Source organism: Saccostrea cucullata, unplaced genomic scaffold (assembly GCF_032062105.1).
Source record: "Saccostrea cucullata isolate Sc308-1 unplaced genomic scaffold, CSIRO_AGI_Scuc_v1 ctg3407, whole genome shotgun sequence".
Classification (NCBI taxonomy): Eukaryota; Metazoa; Mollusca; class Bivalvia; order Ostreida; family Ostreidae; genus Saccostrea; species Saccostrea cuccullata.
This window is the reverse complement of record NW_026930051.1, coordinates 61,603-87,981: the sequence shown is the minus strand read 5'-3', so window position 1 is coordinate 87,981 and position 26,379 is coordinate 61,603. Positions and strand designations below refer to the sequence as shown.

Here is a 26,379-nt window from a genome sequence, read left to right as displayed (position 1 = left end):
GGCCATAACTTTTGAATGGTAGGTACTAAGACTTTCATATTTCACATTCGTATTCCTTGTAGGAAGACCTTTTATTGGATACCAACAACTTTGACCCTTTGACCTTGACCTTGGAGTTCAGTGATAATTTCTAAATAGATGACTTATGATAGGGAGTTCATATTAGACACAGAATGTCATAAAAATGACATCTCACCCAAAAAAGACACCGAAAGCGGGGGACCACAATTCTTTGAATTTGCTTGTTTGTATAAATGATATTTGCATTTTTGATAAGCAGACAATCCAAGGAGACTTTAGAAGTGTGATGGGTATAATTTACAGGTATATGTAATCCATTCGCTTTTCTTTGTTTGAAAGAGACCTAAATGGATTTCGCATAACTTCCTGTTATATATTAACCCTAATTTCATAAACCGTGCTATGGTATCCTCTTCTGGTACGAAACTTTTACTACTATGATTATTTTAGTCGTTGCTTAAGACAAGAGTAGTCTTTCCCAGACATCTTCATGTTCTAAGCAAAAATTTATCCAATAGAAATCAATTGATGGGGGTGAATGACTTGTTCGTGAGACAAAAAAGTTTTACAATGTACAAAATACAATATTAATTCGATGCTAAGCTTAAACTATTCTATTTATGTGTTAATTCTATTGGTGTATTTATCGTGTCCCTTTTTAAGCACAGCTGTGTTTTATTCTTATGTAAAGTATTCTAAATTCTTGTTGTTGATTGAGCTTGTGATTGATATTTGGAATAAGATATTGAGATAAGGAACAGCATCCAATCAAACAGTTAATTTAATAAAAGCATGAGGAAAGCAAAGAGGTGAGATCAGATGCCAACAAGGAGTGAGCATCCCTACCTACCAGTCACACAGTGTAAATAATCGCTTAACATACACTGTAAAGTATAAAAAAAAAAACATCAGTCCACATTTGACTCTTTGATAGGCTAAATTTTTTGACAAAGTCATTGCATCGATCATAGAAGAAATGCTAAAATATTTATTTTGTGTAATTGCAATTGTTTTCTCAACAGCTTGTCTCATTTACTTAAACACTGAATTTACTATCTCTGATGTTTTGGAGGTCCGTGTATGCTCTGCTCCTATTTTGTATAATTTTATGGACTTGAATACCGTTCCTTATCTCCATATGTTTCACAGAAAGGCCAGGAACCAGTTTTACAAAAGAACCTTTTCTACCACATCTGTTACGTACTCTAATATTCAGATGACAATAGAGCAAACTAATGACTTATTTGTATTGCAGACGAGATGTTGTGGTCATTAGATTTCATATTTTATAAAATAATTTTCTTCTTTGACCACAAGTTGTGTTCGATACTCAGGATCATACTTTGAGTAGGGTCAATAAAAAAGTACGAAAAGGGTGTGCTACTGACAGATTAGTTGATTATACGGAGATTTCAATATCGACATTAAGACAACTTTTCTTAAATGCTTTTTTTTTGTAAAAACGACCATGTTTGTAATTGAAATCTGCTCATGTTTTGAGTCACACAAGTTATTTTTGTTTAATTAATATATTTTCTTGCTCTTTTGTGCTAACGAATTTCACTTCAGAACGGCTAAATGGTTCAAATATGTTATGCTCCACAAAATTCATACCTTGCAAAGTAAATAAATATTTTAAAAAATCGTATAGTCAATATTTATTCCCTTTTCAATTCTTCTCAAATTACGCAACAGAGCTTTAAAAAGCATATCACAATTTCTGTACGTTTTAGACGAAATTATGTTTAGCTTTGCAAGACACGACAGATCGGATTTAAATGGTTCGATAAAAGGTTTAAAAACCAAGATAAAAAAAATACATTGTTTTTTATTCAAATTGCGTTCAAAAACATGTACACTTCTTTCAATTCTAAATATGGCATGTTTGATTTAAATAAAACCTAGGAGACAAACCACTATTTGGGAAAGCAGGATATTACGTCACTTCTTGTGTACAGGCTTGTGAAAATAAGGACTCGTTAGAAACGTAAGTCTGATGTTTAAAAGTTATATTTATAGAAAAAGAAAGAGTATTCATAATTTCAGATTACTTTATTGGTATAAAGATATATGAAGCAATTAAAAAACGAAGTATTTTCTCTAGAAACGTCAAAAAAATGTTAATATCTGTCTTTTCCTGACGCCCACGTTATGTTTCTTGTTCATTCCTTACCTACCAGTGTGACTCAGTGGTTAGTGAGATTGCTCTAGTGTGGCGAAGTAAGGAGTTTTTTCGTCGCATATTCCAATCTTATTTAAAGACAGTCCTTCGAATGAGACTGTGTAAACAGAGGTCCTATGTAGCAATAGCTTTTGAGATGAAACTAATTATCTCACTGTTAAAAGGTTAAATTGCCGAGAATGACTATAAATTTGCAGCCTAAGACTTGCAAATGATTGCATGAAACTAATGAACCGGAATCTCCATTGCTCCTTGTTCATGTCTTACTAAGGGAGACAATTTGATTCTGGGGTCCGACAAAACGCATGTTGCCCTCGAACTCAGTCAATAAATTCATAATGTTAACTTATGTTTATTAAATTTATAGAATAATTCCAATTTCTTATTAAGAACGTTTTTGTCTATGCTGACAGTTTTTTAACATCATCTTACTAACTATAGCTGCTAGTTCAATTTATACCGTTCATATTTCTTATAGATTTCCAATACAATGCATATACTTCCATAAATGTAAAACTTTCAATGCCTTAAAAATGAATTTGAAATATGGTTTTTATTTAGTCACTTTAGCGTTTTGATATGATACAAAACACACAAAATCATCTTGAATTATATTGAATAAAGAAGAAAAATATTTGTAAACGGGCAATCAATTTATCTTAAGTTTGAAAAACTGGAAACTTATATCTTTAATTCCAAACACTAATATGTAATTTTTGCACTTAACGCTCCATATCAGTGAAATATTCTGGAGAGGGACGTTAAACAGAAGTATAAACTTAACAATTTATAATGATAAAACATTAACATTTTCACACAACAAAAAATCATTTGTTGTCAAAATTTCCATAAAATAGGCAATTACTAACATTTCAAAAGTTTTTATTTCATATCTTTGTATTCATATGAAGCCGAATTTGTCCAAAATCTTATACTTTAAAAGAAGAAAACTCTTGTTATGGCCTTTAAATCGTGATTTATGGGCTTGAGATAAAAGATACCACAGTATCTGCCACATATAATGCATTCTAGGATATTTCACTTGAAAAAGACCTTAATGATAATCTAACAGCTAAACTATGATAAAGATAATGACTTTAACCTTTCAATCGTCAACTTCCCTTACGTAATCACCTGCATAAGGAGTTTATATATCTTAGTTGATTCGATACGTAAGAGTATACTTTTTGTGTGTACAAATTCTAAAACGAGATAGGTTATTGACAAAAAGATGATGGTACAAGAATATCTTTTTCAGATGTCCCGCTTAAAGTCATCAGATCGTAAGTTCTTTTTCCTCGATACAATGACATTGTCAGCAAATACATTTTCCCGATCACAATATACACTTTCATTTTCAAGCGGGAGATATAAAGAGTAAACAACATAATCATGTTACAATTTACAGAAATAATTTAGCATTTCATTCCAAGACAGAAAATTAGCGTTTTATTCCAATTTCATGATTTGAATCAATGGAAGTTAATCAAGTGGGGTATCATTAAGTCGACCTTGGGGACCATGTTAGATTGTTCCGCGAAAAATGATATCTTTGTTCGACTTTTTTAAATAGTATTTAAGGCAACCATTATAAAAAAAAACACAGAGGCCTCTATACCAACGGGACCAGGTAAACGTCTATTTTGTTAGCTTTGTGGACTTTTTTCTTTGTTTGACGAAAGTAATTTATAGATATCAATAATAATTGAAAAACCAATCATGAAACTATAGAGTTTTAGTAATGGATATTAACTAGATTTTTTTAGGTATGTATATTTTTAGACTTGGAAATATTGAAAAACGTTGTTATGCAGCATAACCGGATATTGCAGAAAGCACTTTTGTTACCTAAAAGCTGGATAAATTACACGATTTTGTTTAAATGAAGACAAAAAAAGACAATGTGCTTTTCGTTAATGCTGCGTGTGTGATCACATTTTTAGAATTAAACATATATTACAAATTGAGAGGAGATTTTTAAATTATAATTGGGCAGGTAAATTAAAACTGTGTCCATATTATTTGCTGTATATGCATCAATCACTTTCAGTCTGCCTTTTAAATGCACTGCCAATGCAGTGAGACTGAAGTTATTGATTTATTGCTGCTAATACTCAAATAGTACATTAATGTCATTTTTTTTTAAAAAATCTGATATAAAATTAAAAATTGAAATAAAGAACGTCAAAAAGATGTATAAAAACAAACACACTTAAATTTGTTTAGCACTTCCTTTACATTTTCTAATTCAGACGATCGATAATTTGAAATACCCTTCCTTGTTTGCGTTACTAAGCAAGCAACAAAACATTACGTAATGGATATTTATTTATAACAATTCTAAATTTTAAATCAATGACACGGATTTCCAGGTAAAACATTTTTGTTGGAAATATGTTCTCATTTAGTTTCGTTTAACAACTTTCCAATACAAGGCTGTCTTACAAGTGATTATAATATTAGTATTTTGGATTATATTTAACGTTTGGTCCTCTTCAAAATTCTTTATTTAAAACATATTTTCCCTGAATATTGTCAAATAATACTAGCATGAAACAAATTGTGATAAAACAAACAGTGTTCAAGGTCAAAAGTCCATAAAATAATACAAAATAGGAGCAAAGAAAATTCGGACCTTCAAAACATCGGAGGTGGGATAAGGTGCCGTGGAGGAGAGGGCATCCCCTGCCGACTGGTCACACCTGCCGTATGCTCCTTGTCATGATCGGGAAATAGAGGAAAAATCCTTCGTCAATTCAGTGTATAACTAATAGACTACCAATTTGTATGAATGAATTCCAATAGTGGGAATTTAGTTACCATTTTGTCGACTGGTATTCAGGGTATCCCAAAATATATGTTGCAATTTTAATTATCTTAACCTTGATCAAATCAAAAGCATTCATATTTTGCAAACATCTGGTGTATAAGCATATTTTTTTATCTGTCAAACTTTTGAGAATTTTTTAAGAAGTTGAGAAATTAAATAGTCCGGTAATTATAAAATCCTTGTGACGTCATCGTATTTTTATATGGAACCTTCATGTGAACAGCTGGTAAAAATTGTCAAACTTTACTATTGGTGTAAATCTGCTACTTCGAACCTTGTAAAAACAACAGCCTGTAATAAAAGTGATCAACAGAATACTTATTTACAGTTTTAAGGGAGTTTGAAGTTAAAGGCACCATAAGTTACACGACTTAATTCTGGTATAAGAAGACCAAGAAAAGACTGATTCAACGAGAACATTAATACAATTGATAATGAAACTTTAAAAAATTATTTAGACTGGTCCAACATAACAAGATAGCACCTTTTTGATAAAGCTAGTTTTCATAAAATACTCAAGTTTGATTTTAAGATGTTTCCTTACAAGATAAGTGTAATAATGATACAAGATTTGAAAGAGACAAAAATTAGAAGTCGTTTGAGTTTGCCCATGGGATTTTAATTAGACGCAACTTTGAAAATTTAACAGATGAATAGTTAACCTATGAAGCCCATTTCAATTTTAACAATGTTGTTGAAGAGAATCTTAAACTCTATTGTTTGGTAAAAATTATTTTTAATGTAAAAAAGAAAACAGTAAACTGTGTTAATGTTACATTTAAAGCTTAATAAAAAATCTTCCCAAATCGTGTTCAAATCAATTTATTAACTTGGATCACCCAGTTATACAAATTTTATAAATTCCTCATACGGATTTAACGAAGTACGGATATAGCGAAGCAGTTTAATAGGTCCCAGTGACTTCATTATAACCGAGTTTTACTATATATCATTAACATATCATATAACAAAATGCTAAAGTAAGCAGTTGAATAACACAGAACAAAGTCAGTATTTTTTTAAATTCCTCTTTTTATTTTAACACCTGCTTAAATTTCAAAAATAATCAGAGTGATTTTCTGCAAAGAGAGTACACGATGAATTAAAAAAAAAGGCTACACAAAAAAATCCGTCAGCAGCTCTTAAACGATTTCTTATTGATTAAGACCTCATTTTCAGAATCTAGGTCACATGATTGAATTCTGAATTACGTAATAAGTGCAGGCTTGGATACCATTCTGATTGTTGGCAAAGCCTCAAGATATTCACGAATTTGTAATCATGGTAAACGCCTTCTATTTTTTCGCTTTACAAATGTGAAATGCTGTTATATTTTCTATTTCATCAATGAAAAGGTGAAAACTTGCTTTATATAATACAAATTAATATTATTTTCAGATTTTTTCAATCGTTCTTTGATTTCAACGTGGCAAAGAGGATATTTAGTGAGGTTATACACATATAATAATTCAACTCAGGAAATTTAGGGTAAGTAGAGTCCTGGATTTGGGGATTTCTGTTAATGGAGCAATCAAGATGACTATTCGATATGAGTATGTATAGAGGAAATATTGATTTGAAAATACAGAACAGGAATCGATACCTTATGTTTTATATAATGGGGAGAATCATTGCCTTTCTGTTTTAAGCATGTAAAAGCAATTGTGATATATCTTTTTCTCGCTAGTAGTCTAATGTAGCCTTGAGTTTTGTATGTACGATATATATTTATATTGAAAAATTACTATTTTGATCCTTTACTTTATACTCATTTAAAGCAGAATTTGTCCAAAATTATGCACGTGAAAAAAAATAAAACACTTGCTGCGGCTTTCTACTCGACATTTATATATATCGTCGACGTATTGTCAAATAACAACAGATATTTCCATTCTTATATCGGTACGATATATCCCGGTGAAGTTGAGATAACAGATACCACAGAATCTGATACATCTATTTCATATTTGGATACTTTACTTGAAATAGACGTTTATGGTTATCTAACAACCAAGCTTTATGATAATTGTAATGACTTTAAATTTTCAATCGTCAATATCTTACTTGTGTAGCAATATACCTTCATCATCTGCATCTCTCTGTTAATTCAATACGCAAGAGCATGCTCTGGGTATGTACAATTTCTAAAACGAGGTACATTATAGACAAACAAATTGCTGAATCAGAAAGAATTTCAGTAATCTTGTTTCAAGTCATCATTTTGTAAGTTCTATGGTCGATACAATGACTTCAGCAAATACACTTTATCAAAAGCTGACTGACGTTTTTTATTCTAATTGTTAGTCCATTATTTACACACTGAATGGTCGAAAATTTTTGCGTTATTTTCCGATCATGACAAGAAGCACACAGCAGGCGTGACCGATTGGCGAGTGGGGGGTGGGGGGGGGAGAGCTCACTCCTCCATGACACCTGATACCGCCTCTAATGTTTCGGAGGCCCAAGTTTGCTCTGACACTATTTTGGGTTGTTAAATGATCTTTTCAGCTTGAATTCTGTTCGTTATCTCTTAATTAAAATTCCTTTCTACACTGTAAGTTCTTAGAAAAATAATTTACACTAAATTACTTAATTTTAAATCAATTAAAAAGTTCTCAACATTTTAAAAGGCCAAAATAAAATAATTGAACATGTTATTTACAAGTATTTTCTCTATGGAAGTAAACAACATTGATTTCTATTCACTGATAAATAGAAATGCAAAATATTTTTCTAAATGTCCAGAAACAGTTTGTAATGGTGTTGAGAGGGATCTTAATATTTCTTCGACCTTTTTGGAAGAATTTCAAAGCAGTATCACCTCCCGTACCATTTATCTTTACGATTTTCTTGGAATTTGACGTCAAAAAATAGATTTAAGTGTATAGTTTGATATGCCTGATAATTTTATCTGATATTCGAGATAATTCTAACCTTCAAAACACTTAGCCTCGAAACTAAACCAAGTTTTTAGATATGGCTTGAAAGTAATTCCTATTATTTCAATAGCTATTCTGGGTCGTTGCTCAGTTTAAATTGAAAATACATTTTTGTTTATGATGTCAAACATCCAAGAGATCATTATGCAATGATATCAAATATTTGAATTTACATACAGAGACATTTTTAATGTTAAAAAAATAAGTATCATTATTTTTTCTTATAAAAAATGTTCAGAAACTAGGACATTTAATCCTTACGAAATATTCTTCGCTTATCAAAAGTAAACTGACTATTGAAATTTTAATATTAAAAGCTCGTTTTTATTCTCTGTATTTTGTCGCCTTTTACTTTTATAATCTATACATTGTTTGTTTGTTTAACGTACCTCACCAGATTTTTCATTCATATGAAGACGCCCCAGGCGCTGCAAATTTATATCTATACCTGGAACTCAGGTACATTAAGCAGTGAGTATTTTTTGCGTACCAACACACAGTGACTAAGGACCTCAGTTTATACATTGCTCCAAATGATTAATCTCCACGTGCAGCATGGAATTCGAACCATGTAGGGACTAAGGATCAACTACTTACTCGGAAAACATAGCACGTACACCCTCTAACCAATGCACCACGTAGAAGCAGAGCAAACACAAACCTCTAAAACATCAGAGGTGGGACCAGGTGCCATGGTGGAGTGAGCATCTCCAGCCGACCGGTCACATCCGCGTAAGCTTCTTGATGACTTTAAACGAGCCTGCTGATATCCTTGTTTCATCAAATTGTTTCTCAATAATTTACCCCGTTTTAGAAATTGTATATACGTAGAGCATGTCCTTGTTTTATCAAATCAACTGAGAGATATAAACTCTGTAGGCATGTATTAAAGGTATATTGCTGCATACGTAAGGGAAGTTGACGATTGAAAAGTTGAAGTCGTCATGTTTTCATAGAGCTTAGTTGTTAGATTACCTTTGATTTTCCTTCCACTACTTTTGTCTTCATTATTTATCATAAAAATAATAACTTCAATTTCATTTCATCAACGTTCTTTTTTATGTAGCAATGGTCCCTTATCATCTTCATATAGAATTTTTGTCTCCAAGGTGATCCGATATGCAAGAGCATCCTCTATGTACGAACAATTTTTCAAACAAGACCATTCAAAAAACTAGTTGATGCAACCAATCATGTCAAAAACTTGCCTATATTCAGCAATTTCATAGTCGTGGTAAGCTGAGTGCCGCCTGACTTTTCAAAGTCGTATTGTTTGAGTATTATTTACACGATAAATTGTCCTTTGTTGGCCAGATCATAACAGGTAGATGTGACCAGTCGATCTGATGTTTTTAGAGATCATTTAGATAATGTTGGTGAATGTAAGCTTCATGTATAGATCATGAAATGTATCGAGTGAAACAAATGAAGATAACAAACAGTTTTCAAGCTCAAAAGTCCATTAAACATTACAAAATTGGAGCTAAAAAATTCAGGCTTGAGGTGCCATAGAGGAGTTCGCATCCCCTGCCGACCTGTCACACCCGCAGTGTGCTAATATGAATAAAATTCCTCGTGATTTTTTTCTGGTGTAATTATCAACCACAGGACGACACATGGGTGAAGTTACACTTTTGTACTTCAAATTATTCATTCCAGGTATTATCTGATATCTGAGAAGTCCTAACTAATAACACGCTTGATTGTGTGTTTGTGTTATCAACATTTCTAGAGGCCAAGAGTTAAATACAATAAACATTTGGATAATGTGACTAAGTTTTTGGTTCAAGAGACCAAGAACTTCAAGAGATCGGAAGAAAATGTGCTTAGTTATACACAGGGAAAATTTGGACTGTTTTTTTTTCTTTGCATAGCAAGAAATTCCAAAGCTTGGAGTTTGAGCCATATGATAATATTTATGTTCAATTCATAATATTTACATTTGCAAATATCTTTCTTAGATGAACCTATTGAAGAGAAAATACGTTCAATTCTGTGTGAATTTCATTTGGGGGTCAGAGGTCATAGCGCAACCGGATCACAGAGAGATGTGTTATTTTGACCAAACAACTTCTAGTTTATTGCGCGTCACTACATAGCAATACGTTGGCCCATTCTTGTAATAAATACAATTTAACTCGAAATGTATTCGTTTCAAATGTAAATATAAGTAATAAACAACAATGTTAAAAAGTTCACTGGGAAATGAACTTTTAGTTGGTACGTGATCAAATCTACTGAGAAGCCCTTCGGGCTTCACAGGATTTGATCATGTGACCAACTAAAAGTTCATTTCCCAGAGAACTTTTTAACATTGTTGTTTATTCCTTAATTATAGGACTTTTCATCTTTATTCTTGTATGACCATAAACGTATTATGCCTTCTTTTGTACAGGTTTGAATTAATTTGTTGATACTCATGCATTTACCTTGAGAAACGGTATCTTCTGACCTTACTTTAACTTAAGAGGTATGTTAATCATTTATTTTTGTCTCGCTTCTTAATAGGTCTGCATAATTTCACAAATCCATAGCTGCCTTACCGACGACACGGCCGACTAAAGTATTTAAAGGAAATCACCTGTTTCTATTTATAGATACATGTACCTTTTCAATTCAAGATCAAACTACGTGTATGTAATCATTTGTGGACCAGTGTTATATTTTCATAGTTGCAAGTTTTTACATGACACTAATTTTACTTGTTCAATACTTTTATGCTAAACAAGATTTTTTTTTAGAAAATTTTAAAAATAAAACAATAGCAGCTATGACTTTTGTAAAAGTAATTTTAGAGGTTTTTTTTAAATTTCAAAGTGTAATGTTGTATTATATATCTCTTAAATTTATACATGTATTATAAAATAATAAAAGAAAACGTAGGAAAAATGCACAGAGAAAAAAAAGCATAGAGAAGAAACACGCACTGTGAAACTCGAACTCACGATATATCATTATGTCCACAATCCAGCAACCATATCACTGCGCCACAAAGTCATTGTAAACGGATGTATAACTTTAAGACAAATTGTTTAATCTTAAAATAATTTTGAGAAGAAAAATTAAATACAAATTTTCAACATTTTCAATATAAAGACAACCTTTAACCAAAATTATCTAAACATGATGAAGTGCAATCATATCCAAATAAAATTATTTAGAAGTTGTTTTTCTGGTTAGTGGTGGTTTGCTACAGTTTGTCATTGTTTAGGGGGATACTTCAGTATTTACTATATTCTCCATATAAACTGAACGATTTTTAAATCTATCATATGAGGGGACTATTAATAATTAAATTTTATTTTTGTGTGATTTGCTTTAAGGCTTGTATAAACTTACATTGTATGACAAAAGTTTGGTTAAACAATGTATTTAAGTTTGGTCCATACTTTTAGAATTTTCTGTCAAACTGATATTTCTTTATTTAAATACCTTAAATAAGTCTTAAACTAACTAAATCACCCATAAAATACATATCTTTGCAGGTTAATTTTCATACAACATGTCTCAGAGCACATACCTCTAAAAACTCAACAGCCAAAATGGAACATAAAGAAGTGTGATATCATATTTTATTTAGTTAGGCACCAAATCACATCAAATTTATGTTAAAACGTATGAAAATCAGACAGACAGACAGACAGACATTCTTTATTTCCTCTGCAGCAGAGATCAATACATCAAAATATTAAGTATGTAACAATATTTGAACTTTTAAACAAAAATGTGGAAATATGTGGAAATATGTACACAATTTCTCAATTACGCAAGTTCCTGTCCATAATTTTAGGTGTAAGTTCTTTTGTAAAACGGGCCCCTTGATTACAAAAATGTCCAATAGATGCATAATGATTCACCAATAAAAATTATTTTTATAGATTTAACAATCGCAGCATAGATATGTCGTGTTAATTACCTTATGAAGTTAAATCATTATTATTAATAATTCAGTTTTAAGATAATTACAGGATCAAATGTGAGAGCAATTACAGTTACATGCATATATTACAATGTAATCTTATAAATATGGAGGCCGGGTCCCCAGAACAAACCGATTCTTTGTTTACAATAAATGTTATAAGTATATAGAAAATACCTTTTCAGCCTTTAATTACAATTGTAATAATTATTGAACAATTTCATGCGTATTTTTTCAAAAAAAAAATTTTAGTTGAAATATTGAAATTATTTTTACAGACTCAAAATTAAAATCTACAGTCATGTAAGACCATGAAATAAACACATAAGCTCAAGTTTCCTTTCCAACCGGCGTCACATTTTTTGGTAAAAGTATATGTCTCTCACATCCTATGACTAAAGCTATATAAATAAAAACTGTATGGCACAATATTTAATACTAGTAGTTTATTTATTAGTATGTACAAATATGTCTGATATAATATGCTATGCATATATTCTTTTTAACTCTAGTTTCTACTTTTTTTTATATCTGTCTGTAAATATGTTTTATACAGGACTACAATGTAAACTAGTCATATGTAATAATTGTGCTATCCTGTCTAAATAAAAGAATTTATTATTATTACTATTATAAACTGTCAGCTATGGTACTTTTCTGACCAATTATTATACCCCATGCAAAATGTTACGGGGGGAGAGAATGCAGGCACGTAGCAGCTGGTGGAAGCGCTCCCCACACTTCTTTTCCAAACATCTCTTTACTTTTAAAAAATCTTCATTGAAAGACCACCGACAGCTTCCTCCCCTTTTTTGTTACAGTAAAGCCAAGCAAGGGTGAAGTCGTCTTGTATGAATAAAATTTGGTGTTGAAGGAAGTGGGACCTACACCCCCCTCCTCTAACTAAATAGGAGTTTTGTTGGTTTTTCTCTGGCTTGGCCCCTTTCAAAAACGATGGTACGTCACAATAATATTTAATACCAGTACTATTGACATGTATGTATGTGAAAACATTCTTATGCTACTTTTTTTTTTCTTAATAAGAGGACGTGTTGACTTGTTAAATGATATTGCAAGGATAAATAATCTGTAAAATACATGTATCTGTAAAAAAAAAAATACATTTTGCTCAACAATTTATTTCAGCTTTGAGGTCTTGTATATAATTATCTGATATTCTTTATTTGGTTATTGGATATTGTTTGTTAATCAATGGTTTGTTCTGTTTAAACCAGATATACAGGGAATATACTGTTTTCCCCGCCATATTTATACAAACACTAAACAACACGAGATGGTGTATTTAGATCACTAGAGTTCAATCAGTGAGCATGCGTATATTTAACACTATACGACACGGGTTGTCTTAATCGAATACACTCTACAATGTATTGAGACTATAGTTTGAGAATCTGTGACTAAAACCTCTCCCGATTTTTAGAAAATTTTGAAATTTCGCATAAAAAAAATTAATGCAAATTCCAAAAGGATAAAAGTCTCTAACACGTAACAAGTTTGTGTGATTTACACCAATAACTCGCAAAAAACCTAAACGCATTCCTTTATAATTAAAAAAAGTATGTGTATATTTGTTTAAGTAAAACAACAACAAAAAAAAAAAAAAAATCAGAGATCAGGTTAAAAACTTTTGAATATTTTCTCTCATATTTCAGGCACTTCAATATATCTTGACGGACTTTTAACCTACGTGTATGAATTGAAATCACTAAATTACTTGAATGATTTGTTTTACAAATAATATTCATATTAAAGCTATACAGTTACAATCAGTTTTCTTTGAAAGATCAACATATTTCTCGTACATACATAGATACTGCCAGAACTCTATTAAAGTCAATATGTTATGTTCTCAATTATTGAAATATTTTTTCTTCATTTGTAGATTTGTTATATCATGGCAGGAGGTGATCAACACAACTGTAAACCTGCAGATGAGTCAAACAACAGTCAGAATAAAACAGGAATTGTTTTAAAGATGCATCTGAAAATCGTCAGTATAATCCTGGTAAATGCATCACAAGTAGAAACATAGAAACATCTTATAATTGTGCTTAATTTAATGCACAGAAATTAATTCGAATTAAAGTAATTCGCATTAAATTCTCAGTGTGAACGCTAAGCAAAGCTAATTCGCAGTAACTTGTGTTCAATTCGATATATTTACATTTCCAATGTCTTTGTTTGAGATAAAATTACAAAGTATAAATTCATTTCCATCAATGTATTTGCGCGGTTCCAAAAAAAACACGTGCAGGGCGAACAAACAGCTAGACAGAAGCAGGGCTTGGAGCACGTGGACTGGTGGAATCAAAGCATGTAAATATAAGGAATAACTGTCAGATTTTTCAATTTCATGAAGATGTTCAATCGAAAATTTTACATAAAAAAATTTTCAAACAAAATCAAAAATCGACAAAAAAAGAAAGTTATTCCTTAAATAAACTCTCCGTGTGAACAGGGCATTATTCTAGAAAACGTGTAATAGAAGAACCGGAGACGGCCTACACTTCAACTAACATTTCGTCTGAAATGTGTCCGATTGTTCAGATATATCTGGTGTAGAAATCACAAGAAAGTGAAAAATATGCATATTTTTATGCACCCGAATCGAAAGATCCGAGGCGTATATTGTTTTTGTCCTGTCTGTCTGTCTTTCTGTCTGTCTATTTGTCTGTTTGTCTGCAAACTTTAACCTTCGCCATACCTTTTAAACCATGAGTGAAAGAGACTTCATATTTGGTATGCATACCCAGAATAACTTGTCCTATATGAAACTTTTTCCACATTTCATAAGAACAGAGACTTTATATTTAGTATGCAAACACCACTGATAAGATTGGTCAATGACCTTGTGACCTTGACTGTGACCTATACGCTAAATTTAGCTTTTTTCTGCAAACTTTAACCTTTGCCATAACTTTTGAACGAAGAAAGATACTTCATATTTGGCATGCCTAATCCACTAATTAAGTCCTATCACATGACACCAAGGTCAATGACCTTGTGACCTTGACAGTATCCTATATGTTAAAAATAGCTTTTTTGAACCTTCACCATACCTTTGAACCATAAAAGATAGAGACTTCATATTTGGTATGCATACTTTACTAATCAAGTTCTTTCAATTGACACCATGATTAATGACCTTGTGACCTTGATTGTGGCCTATAAGCTGAAAAAATATTTTTTTTGTTGCTGCCGGGTGCGTAGTGTTTCACAAACACATCTTGTTTAAAAATATAATACAAAGAAATACAAAAGATACATTTGAGGAACGTGTCGTCTGACCTTAGAGTTACAATACTTGGGATAATAGGAGTTATGTTGCACCTACGACTGCATAAAACTAAAAAATGGTAATGTATACTCGAGTTGGATTCGGTCTTTACTTGTTAAACCACCTCTTTCCTTTTATTTATAGAATTAAACATTATTAAGAAATTACAGGTTTAAAGATGTAATTAAAAATATTATATAACTGATTAAACGATTTTGTAAATGATAGGTAGGTTGACGTCGGAATACAGTGTGCTTTAAACTAAGGCTCTTAGAGAAAGGAGTAACAAAAATGTTATTTAAGAAAAAGTAATGAACATACGCTTTTGAAATTTAAAATTTAAAACATAGAAGTTTGTGAATCTCTCGATTATTTTCATAATCTTTTCATATTAATCCTACTTAACATTCTTTAACCGAGGGATCAAAGACGAAAATAAAAACAATCTTGCTGCATTTTGTGATCAATTGAAGTAAGGTGCACAACATTCATTAAACAATAAAAATGAGCGGAACAGGAGGAAATAGAGGGAAAATCAGAAACGTTTATTTGATTTTGTCCCTTCTAAGTTTACAGATAATCTTCCCAATAAATCTAAGGATCTAAGTGTATTTTGTCTCAAGATTTCATCATGTACGAATTTATATTATTATTTACTTCATGCGTTTTGCCATTGATTCTGCGTACATAATTGAGCTACTCTTACTTGTATTTTGACGGCTCATATCTCCCATCGTACTTTTCTTATTTTCCGAATTAACAAGAAAACATTGATGTAAACATCAATTGTCGCCCGGGAAATAAATAAAGTAAACAATGAGTCTTGATCGTTAAACCGCTTTATGTGTGAAAAAAGCATGCGTCTATATGATAGAGACGATAGTTGAGAATTTTTTGAAAACCTATAATCGGATGAAAATCGAACAAAAACGATACCCTTGATAAACTTTATCAATACGTAATATCGCGACTACCAATAAGTACCTCGCAGTTATCTAACTTACTACCGCTCTTTTGCGGGGGAGTCGAGAAAGGTCTAAATTTCTGGGGCACATGACATTGTTTACAGTAGTGACAATCAACTGATTCCAACAATTTAATGCCTAAATCACAACGTTTTGCCAGATATTGAACTCCAAATACTATATTGTCATATAACATGTATAAGGAAAGTTTAGAATATTTTATCTGCTTTAAAATGTGACGATTTTCAATGAAAATTTAACTAGAAGAGTTCGCTTAATTAAAAATATCGTTAAAAATGTAACAATTTAGGATTGCCTCCTCTCAAAAATATATTAGGCTGGTTCAGCGATTGTTTAGCAAAGTATTCCACCAGGATTTTTTACTTATCTGTCCTTGTAAATGCTACAATGATCGATCTTGCATTATATTAAATAGCACATTTGCCCCCACCCAACAGACGTTTCCTACTTCCATCGCGAAAGAGTTCCGCTAAGTTAAGTAATCGCGATATCAAGTATTCCTCAAGTAAATTTTGGCTGCCTGAAATATAAATTGAAACTAAACTCATGCAATACCTATTTTTAAAAATGTATTTCACTTTAAGAATATTAAACACGAACTGTGTAAAGCACGTTTCATGCTATTAGAAAAATTCGATGTTCTAAATATTTCGATGGTAAATGAGAACCAACTTTATATATAAAATATCAAAAACATATATATTTTTACAAATTCACTTTATGGAAGTAAATATATTATGTATCTCGTAATTTATAAAGGGAAAGAACATTCTGATTGACAATCATTTTAATGTTTACAAAACCTTTAAGTCTGAATAACTTCTCCCACCTCAATCCCCATACACCAACACTTAAACTTATATGTATAGAGCAGCCCGGTCATCCGGGCTGCAATAATAGATTGGCGAAGAAGGTGTGTTTCCCGAACGTCTACTTCCTACATCAACAATATAATTCTCACACTCAATTAAGAGGCCCTCTAAGGGTTACAGGTACCGTAGTTCAAGTTCTAGGTCCATGAGAGATAACTAGTTTCACCAGAATCCCAGAAAACAGAGAAGAAAACTGTAAATTGTTTTTGCGAGAATTACTGAAAACAAGTAAAAAAAACTTGACAAAATTCCTTTAGAGAGTTCATCGTTCAGAAAAACCAGATGAGTTCAGAGCTATACCAAAGAACATTGTGGCAATGTTAAGTTTTTATAAAGAAAAGAAAATGTGCCTCACACAGACTAAAGGAATCCAAGATTTGGACAAACGAACAGCTTCCATTGGAGGTAGAGGACAAACGGCGCAAGGTATATCCAGTTATGCGCAAGTAGATGAAAGAAAAAAGACGTGTGAAACTTGTTTTGGACAAACTATATATAGCTGGCACGTGTAGATGGTAAGATGTATGAACACAAAGATACAAAGAACATGTCAACGCCCGGAACTACCCAACCCATGATGACAAACCTACACCTACCCATGTGGAAACAAACGTGCAAGGAAATCATCTACAACGACGAAATAGGAAAATTTTTTTACCTCCATTTTATGCAAACGTTTGAATTGCTATGTAGAGAATTTAAACCTTATAAACGAAAGTCAAACTGGATTTTGGAATATGGTATTCTATCTTAGATGATATCACATTAAATTCCAGATGGAATATGATACTTTTACCATATCTATATTGGATTCCGAAACTTCATAAGAATCCTGACAAACAAAGATACATAGCGAGTTTCAGTAAATGTTCAACTTTCTTTAGTCCTCACTCAAACATTAACAGTAGTGAAGGAGAAACTTCAAGAGTACTTATGTCGATACGATCATATATCCTGGGGAGCTTGAGATAAAAGGTACCACAGTCTGACACATCTGTTTCTTATTATATTATACTTAAAGCAATAGGAGCTGCATGTTTGACATCGAAAAAAATTGTTGCAAATTGGTAATGAATTATTTCAATGACAGGAAAATGGACCATTTATAAACTTCTGTTGTTCTTTTATGATTTGGAAGAACTTTTTATACGATTTGATCAAAGCAAAATTGAATTATTGTCGCCCTGTACAATGATGATTTCTTATATAATACTGTTTATTCGGTCGTACAGAAATATTTTTTCTAAAGCATTTTTAAACTTCATTTTGGTCTCATTAATCATAAGGGTTTAAATTATGTACAGAGTAATCATAATAACACATTTTATCAGCATAATGAAATTTTCAAAAATGCAGCTCATATTGCTTTGAAAAAAAAGACGGTGATGGGAATGGTAATCTAACAACCAAACGCTTTGATAAACATTTTCCTATATATTCCTATGTAAAAACGGTGATAGTCCAATGTGACTCCGCCCTAACCCAATGATTTAAACAAGTTGAAATCTTCCCTGGGGATACTTTTTTTTTTTATAAATATGACCAATCATGTCTTTGCTGTTCTCGAAAAGAAGTTTTTAAGGATTTTCCCAATATATTCTTTTGTAAAACTTTGATCGTCAATTGTGACCCCGCCCTAACCCCGGAGGTCAAGATTTGTACAAACTTGAATATTTTGGGTTTCCCATAGCAAAACATGGATACTGCCATTACATTTATATGGGAGGCGGGGGTATCATTTAGAGAGCTCATTGCTTACAGTACCTCTTATATAAGAAAAAAAAAATAAATTTAATTAATTTGGAAAAAAAAATTAAAGCAATACGAGCTCTTTTATGGAGGAATTAATTTTGCTGTTAAAATTATGCTATTATGATGAATTTGAATGTTATTTGAACCATCATGTTTAATTTAGACTGATATAAAGAATTATTTTTGTTTTCAAAGAAAGATTTCTTTAGAATTCAATATTATACAGGATGACAATAATGTAATTTTTCTTCAATCAAAGCAATTATAAATAGTTTTTTGTCTGATATATAAAGAATAGAAATTCCTTTATGTTCTTTTTTCTGTCATTTAAATAGTTAATTACTAAATTGCAGCAAAACATTTCGACATCAAACTTGCAGCTCATAATTGCTTTAAGTTTATAAATGTTTTATTTGCTTTTCTTGCCCTAAATGGACACTCAAATGTCACCGAGATCGAAGAAGCGAAGAATGGCCGAGCAAGTAATGACTTTAAAAAAGAATTCAGGGTATATTCGAATTGTCTGCTATCCAAAAATCAGGTTCAAAGTCAATATTCATTGAAAATTTTTGTTTACATTTTTCAGATATTTTTTTTCAGTTGGGAGATGGAAGGAAATCTTATCTGTCAATAAAAACGAGGATCCCTGCATGTCAACTCTAAATAAGAAGCACATGCGTTACATCACTCACCTGAGTTACTGTAAAGCTATAGGGTTTAGAACATTTGAACATTTTAAATTTGGACTATTTTCATATCATTATCATTTTTGTTATTAATAGTGAACTTAGAATTGACAGTAAAATAAAATAAAAGTTTATTAAACCAGGATGTACATTATATGTGTACCACATTCAGTGACATAATAATTGGAAACGGGACTTTAATTCCATGAACTATAATTATCTTGATAGAACAAATTGGATGTTGTTGTTGGAACAATGGACTATAATCTTGTAAATCATTTTGTAATGGAATTGATCAGAATAAACCAATGAAGCCCATCGATACTAATTAATAAAAACTGAAAGGAAATGCAACATTTCTATTACGATTCTTGACCAAGAGTAAGTAAGTGGCATGTAATGGCAAGGCAGCCAATCATATGTACTATTATATCCGGGACCATGAATACCCCTTGAGTTCAAAATACCCTGTTTTGCCTGAAAATGGCATTCTTTGGAATCATTCTTCTATTCTTTGGATTCATTCTTAATGCCTTTAAATCACTCCTTTACATGTACTTTACATCTTTTTTTGACTTTTCTTTGAGTCAATCTTTTTGGACTCTATTTTTTGGGGTTTTACAATGTACGAGGGGTGATCAAAAAGTTCGCAAACTAATTGAATAGCTTCCATACAAGAAACAATATTTGGTTTTAATGTTTATTATATTTTAGATTAATCCTCCCCGATTTTAATACACATCAACCACCGTTCTGCGCTTGCGCGAATCACGTGATATTGGCGGTCACGTGACCCCCTCCGTAGCGTTCTGTCACAAAAGTTAAAAGTTTTTGCCGAGTTTTTTTTATTTCTTTCCATGTGAGTTAATTTTTATGACAAGAACAGTTAATTTGTCAGAAATGGTCATATCTCGGCAACAGAATGGGTGGATAATAACATCCTTTCCAAAAAAAAAAAAAAAAAAACACATTCAAAACGACATAATATAATAAGTCGTTTTCACAAGATATTATCTCGTTTTCACAAGATAATAAGTCGTTTTCACAAGATAATATCTCGTTTTCACAAGATAATATCTCGTTTTCACAAGATATTATCTCGTTTTCACAAGATAATTATGTCGTTTTCACAAGATAATGTCTCGTTTTCACAAGATGATATGTCGTTTTCACAAGATAATATGTCGTTTTCACAAGATAATAAGTCGTTTTCACTAGATAATATCTCGTTTTCACAAGATAATTATGTCGTTTTCACAAGATAATATGTCGTTTTAACAAGATAATATCTCGTTTTCACAAGATAATAAGTCGTTTTCACAAGATAATTTTTTTCTGCTATTTAAAAAAAAACGCGTGTTCTAAATATACCACCGTAGATTCGTGATCGGGAGACCCGGGTTCTATTCTCGTTCGCAGCGCCGCGTCAAACCTACATAGGTAGTGACTGTTTTTTCGCTAAACCGTCGGCATTAAAGGTGAAAGTCACGGGTCTTTCGGATATGACCTTAAAAACGTAGGTCCGCGGCACATTAAAGAACCCTTACTGCTCAATGGCCCTGAGTGCAGAGTATAGGTCTAAATTTGAAGCCCTTCACCGGCATACAGTGACATGCATATGAGTGAAAAATACTTGTATAGCGTCTTTTATTATAGTTTTTTTAATCAAATAAACTGTGCTAGTAAATTTCTTTTTATTAAAACTGTATTTTACTTAGGCTGTAAATTCAAGAAAACGGAGGTAACAATTAAAAAACTACAAGTTCCCCTTTGAGGGATTTAGTCAGTAGAGGTGGGGGGAATAAACCTACTCCAGCATGCTAGAGGTTTACGGCTGGATGCTTTTGACTTGGCGCCGCGTAACATAAGGAGCGATGGGACGTTAACCGAGGCTCTTACTTGTAAGAGTAGGAATAAACCATGAAAGAAATCTATCAAAGGCGTCTTGTTGCTTTAAGAAATTAAATGATCAGTATAGCTTTTATAATTTAATTTTATATTATTTCTAAATACATGTACTATGTCAGAGATTTGTTTAATGGAAAGATTTGTTTCCATTTCGCCTTAACTGTAAAAGTTGCTATTCCCCTTTCGTTTTAGTACCTTTTAGGGTTTATTGAGACGAAACTGGAACTTACTGTTTATAAATTTGTTATGTATGAAACGGACAGACGCACAGATAAACAGGAAGCTGACATTGGATTTGACCAAAAATGTATCCCACCGTATGGCATGCATCAGAGAAGATAGTGTTAAAATTTCAAGCATCTGCGATGAGTGGTTGCTGAGAAAAATGCGACGAAAATTTGTTACACAGACACACATACAAGGGTAAAACAGTATACCCCCTCTCCTTCGGAGCGGGGGTATAAAAATCGATGAAAAAAGTTAAGTTAATAGACTCTTAGAAGAAAAGTACTTCAGAATACTAACATATATTTTAGATTTAATTTGTATTTTCTATGACACTGCATCCATAAAAAAATTACATTTTAATTGATATTTAAATATTAATAATTAATATTTTTTCGCAAATTTCTTATTTTTTACTTGCACAACTACTCTACAGGTCAATGATATTAAAATATTACTTTTTCTTTTCATTTTACCTGTAAAATATTTCTTTTTAAACTATGTAATCAACTGAGCGGTAAAACAAACATCTAATTGAATTAGTTATTACATTAACGAAGGAATTATCAGATTCCCACTTTGCCTTAAAACTTTTTCATATGTTTTACCATTTTATTATACTTTCATGTTAAATACTAAAATCTGATTGGTTTAGACGCAGTTAACAATCCGTTCGATTACCCTGAGCCTTAGCAACACACGTGACAACGGGTAACACAACGGTAATGCCACCTGCGTGGAAATTATGCGCGTACGGTTCACCGTAGAATTCTCAAAACGTCAGTTGCGCGTTTGAAAGAACCGGAATTAACTTGACGTCAATAAAAGCATAAAGCTTACTTGAAAACAACAAACGACAGACAATACATGCTTGCGAGTGTAGGAAACATGCTTGCGAGCCAGAAATAACGAAGCTTTATATGATAAATGACTCTAATTCGAGTATCGAACAAACAATAAGGAGATTAGTGAACCGGTGAGTGTGAAATCTTTCTATACATGAACGTAAAGACGATCGACGGTTTTTTTTTTTGCTGACGTCCTTGATCAATAAGACATTCAGTATAATAAAATAAATGGTGCCTGTTTTGGAGGGTAACATTTGAAATTGACACCCCTTTGTCAACCTCCGCTGACGCGTCGGTTGACAATGGTTTTCCTTGGGGTGTCAATTTCAAATGATACCCTCCAAAACAGGCACCATTTATATAATGTCACAGTTAAGGCGAAATAGGAACACAGCAATGGAAATTGTGTTATATCTTTCTAGAAGAAATGCATGTGATTACTGGACGTTTTCCAAGCTGAAGGTTACTTGCTAAATTCCATCCTCTTTTTACAGGGTCTTTTGGGAGGTGCCTGGGTGACAACTGGCATTGCAATCCTCTGCATAACTTTAGCTCCCAGCAGTGTCTACACCATTTTAAACACAATTAATTTATCTTCCTGTGGACTTGGTTGCAGCAACATAATCCTGGCCGCATTTATAATTGTCATCGGGATTTTTAAAATAATCTACGCTATTCCATGTTTTAATCTTGCAGAAGATTTTGAAAAGATAGATTATAAGCCGATCAAAACGACCATGACACTAGTACGTAAAGAAGTTATCTAGACCATGAACGAAAGTTTCCAACACAATACGCAGACACAAAAAAATATGCCCATCATTAATTTAATTTAACGTATTTATTAGATTGCTATTTTGATATCTATATTTGAATTTGAATTGATTTTTTTTTAAACATAAAAAATAAATAAATTAGAAATAAAATTTTCTTAGAATCAAAACGATCTTTCTGATATGCTAATTTTTTTCTTGCAGATTATAGGTATTGTTTCATTGCTGTTAGCGGCAACCGTATCAGTATCACTGTGGTGTGCGATAGAAGTAGGACCAAAGGTAAAACTATTTATGTCATTATTAATTTCCCTATAAAATAATTAATTTACGGATGCTGCTTGGTGCCTGATGAAGAAATATTTTATCTGGCGGCTGCTAATAGTAATATTCTTGTACTTCTCTTTTTGTGTTTTATGAACTAGTTTACAATTACAAAATGAAAGACGTCGATACAGTAATCACTACTTATTTTCGCATGGGGCCTATCTACAAAGAAAAACCATTTTCCCAGGCTGTTAATCATCGAATGATTATTAGTTTGAGGACGCTTAAGCGATAATACGTTGTATTTCCATTACGGGACTGTTCAAAACGCGTTTAGTAGTCTGACTGGGACAGCACGACTTTGTGAATAATACAAAACATGCAAATCTCAATCCAATTTAAAAGTTAAATGTATTTGTCATTCCGATTAAAGAATAGATAAACTAATAGACATATGTAAGAGAGCGAGAACCATAAATCCATCATCCATTGACATTTATAAGAAATATGACATTTCCAAGGCATGTGAATTGTATTTAGATGATAAGTATATACATAAGATATACATAAGATAAACAATAAATAAAAAATTATATCGTTGTCGTTTCTTCTCTAGATGTATAGAAAGTCCACAACAATAAAATGATTCATTCAGTTTTTGTTTGGATTTGTTCACCGACATCCAACATAGTGTTTACATGTTTATATTACGTTTGTCACAGAAATCTCGCGGGATTTGTACATTTTGCGACATTTTTTCTTTAACAAAAGAGCGCACTAAGAACTTTATCGCAAATCTTGCTTCAAAATATACACTTGGACTGATAAACTGATACGTTGAGTGACGACACTGATAAATCTGACTGAAATACAATTGCGATATCCAACAAAGAGTCTGATTGGTGCTTTGCTATAGGCCCACCCACTTTCTCATGGAAACAGCTGTAAACAAGTGGTAGGCCTCTTCTTACTGAGCGAAGTATATACTGGACCTATGTAATACCTTATTAAATTATTGTGGGTGGGTAACCTGTATAATGATCTTCATATTAATAAAATCCCATCCAAGTCTGGCAGAAGTTGACTTAAAATGATACCTGTCACCTGGGGCATATTTCTTCGATTGAAAAACGGGGCTGTTTTCCCGTTTTTTCTTCAGTACATCAATAAAATTAAACGTACAGTACTTAAATTTGGAAAATGTATCAGTGATATTAATTATTTTATAGTGAACATATGGATAATATTCGCCATTACAGTAAAAAGTGCACTGCATGAAAAAAAAAACCCACAAGGATTTCAACTTTTTACTGATCGCATGTTTTAATAATATCCATGACGACCGTTAAAATAGCAGTAGCACACACACATTTGAAACATGGTATTATTTTTGACAGTCAAAATCATATAAATGTCAACTTGACAACAAAACAGTAAACTTTTGTTGTAAGAAAAATGTAAATCATGAAAAATATACAATGTGTTTATACCACAAAAATACTTTTTCTGGATATATATATATATATATATTTTCATCAGGTGCTCCGGTATTCGCTGGGTATGCTTTCTACGTTAGCAGGTGGTGCAACACCGAAAATGGAAAATGCCGTGAATAGAAAATCGGCAGAATTACATGTACAATAAATTGAAAATAGGTGTGTCTTCGAACGCTATAAACATGTACCGTCTGTGAAAGGAATATATCACATGCTAAAAAGTGATTTTGTAGTTTGTTTGTGTATTTTGTTCAAAAAGTCACCGTCGGTTTTCGACAATCACAAGGCCGTTGGACGCTTTCCAACTTAACAGGCGAAGGATACTGCACGAGAGTGGGCGGGTCCTAATCAACCAATTAAATCGCTTGTTTTACACAATGAAACCCGGGATTCAAATTGTTCAGTTGTCAAATCCAATAGTGTCAACACTCAAGGCAATGCTATTTCGGCCGCAGTGTAATACTTTCGAGCGAGATTTGCGATAACTTCCATAGTGGAAATGGAACGTTTTATCTCGACAAAGTCTTTCTCGGTGCAAAAACTATATCGATTTTATGGATGTCGCCTTTTTTAACAAAAAGATGTTCAAAATAAACTTTTCGCTTCTATTATTATGACTGCGTTGACCTTGATTGGACTTCGATTGACCTGTTAAATATTACAATTCATCACGTCATGTTCACCTGCGAGTGTACTCGTGTTTTCAAATCTTTATTTTTTTTTAAAAGAAAAAAAGAATAATTTTTATACATTTCCATTTTTATCTCATTGCTTTGTGTACAAATGAAATAAACATTTTCATATTCATTATTTATTAGACAGCACAAACGTAATGCAAATGATGAAAACTGTACCCACAAAATGCAAGAGAATATAAGATAGATTTATTTAACTATTTATTCAATTCAATTCTTTATTTCCTTATGTCATTTGGACATCAGACAATTATATGTATTACAAACAAGGTAAACATATACAGCTCAACGCACATTTTAAACTCACATGGTTTTTCGCACAAATTAAGGTCACATTGTTATGATGTAATATTGTGTATCGAGACAACAAAATACTTTTTAAAAGTAACTATTTGTTTACATAATTGGATTTTTATTTCATTTACTGAAACATAATTCACACAAATCAATTGGTAGAACTTTGAAATATTCATGGCTGAAAAATAACAACTATTCTCATTTGAATTTTTTTGGTTTCTTGTCAATCGCAGCTGTCTTTTTATCCGTTCTTTTGAAAGCGATAGCTCTTGACAGAAACGTAGACATGGGTATAATACAGCTACTACATAAGTTGTATTTTCTGTACATTTTGACTCTTTAACTCGGGGTGGTAATAATATTTTTCATCTGTTTGACTGCTTTC

The 26,379-nt window shown here is 32.0% G+C and overlaps 1 protein-coding gene across 4 annotated transcripts in view; it reads left to right on the top strand.

Moving 5' to 3' along the window:
• Window positions 1–1,955: 1,955 nt before the first annotated feature.
• LOC134282785 (uncharacterized) overlaps window positions 1,956–26,379 on the top strand; it is a 55,902-nt gene continuing 31,478 nt past the window's right edge. Inside the window, exons 1-5 of one of the 4 annotated variants that reach the window (XM_062765179.1) lie at window positions 1,956–2,008; window positions 10,368–10,442; window positions 13,795–13,917; window positions 22,961–23,212; window positions 23,444–23,521. In XM_062765179.1, coding sequence (XP_062621163.1) covers window positions 13,807–13,917; window positions 22,961–23,212; window positions 23,444–23,521 — 441 coding nt within the window. In that variant the 5' untranslated portion in view covers window positions 1,956–2,008; window positions 10,368–10,442; window positions 13,795–13,806. Of the gene's footprint in view, window positions 2,009–6,302; window positions 6,522–10,367; window positions 10,443–13,794; window positions 13,918–22,960; window positions 23,213–23,443; window positions 23,522–26,379 lie in introns of those variants that run through there. The other 3 variants (XM_062765177.1, XM_062765181.1, XM_062765180.1) reach the window with 3 other exon arrangements.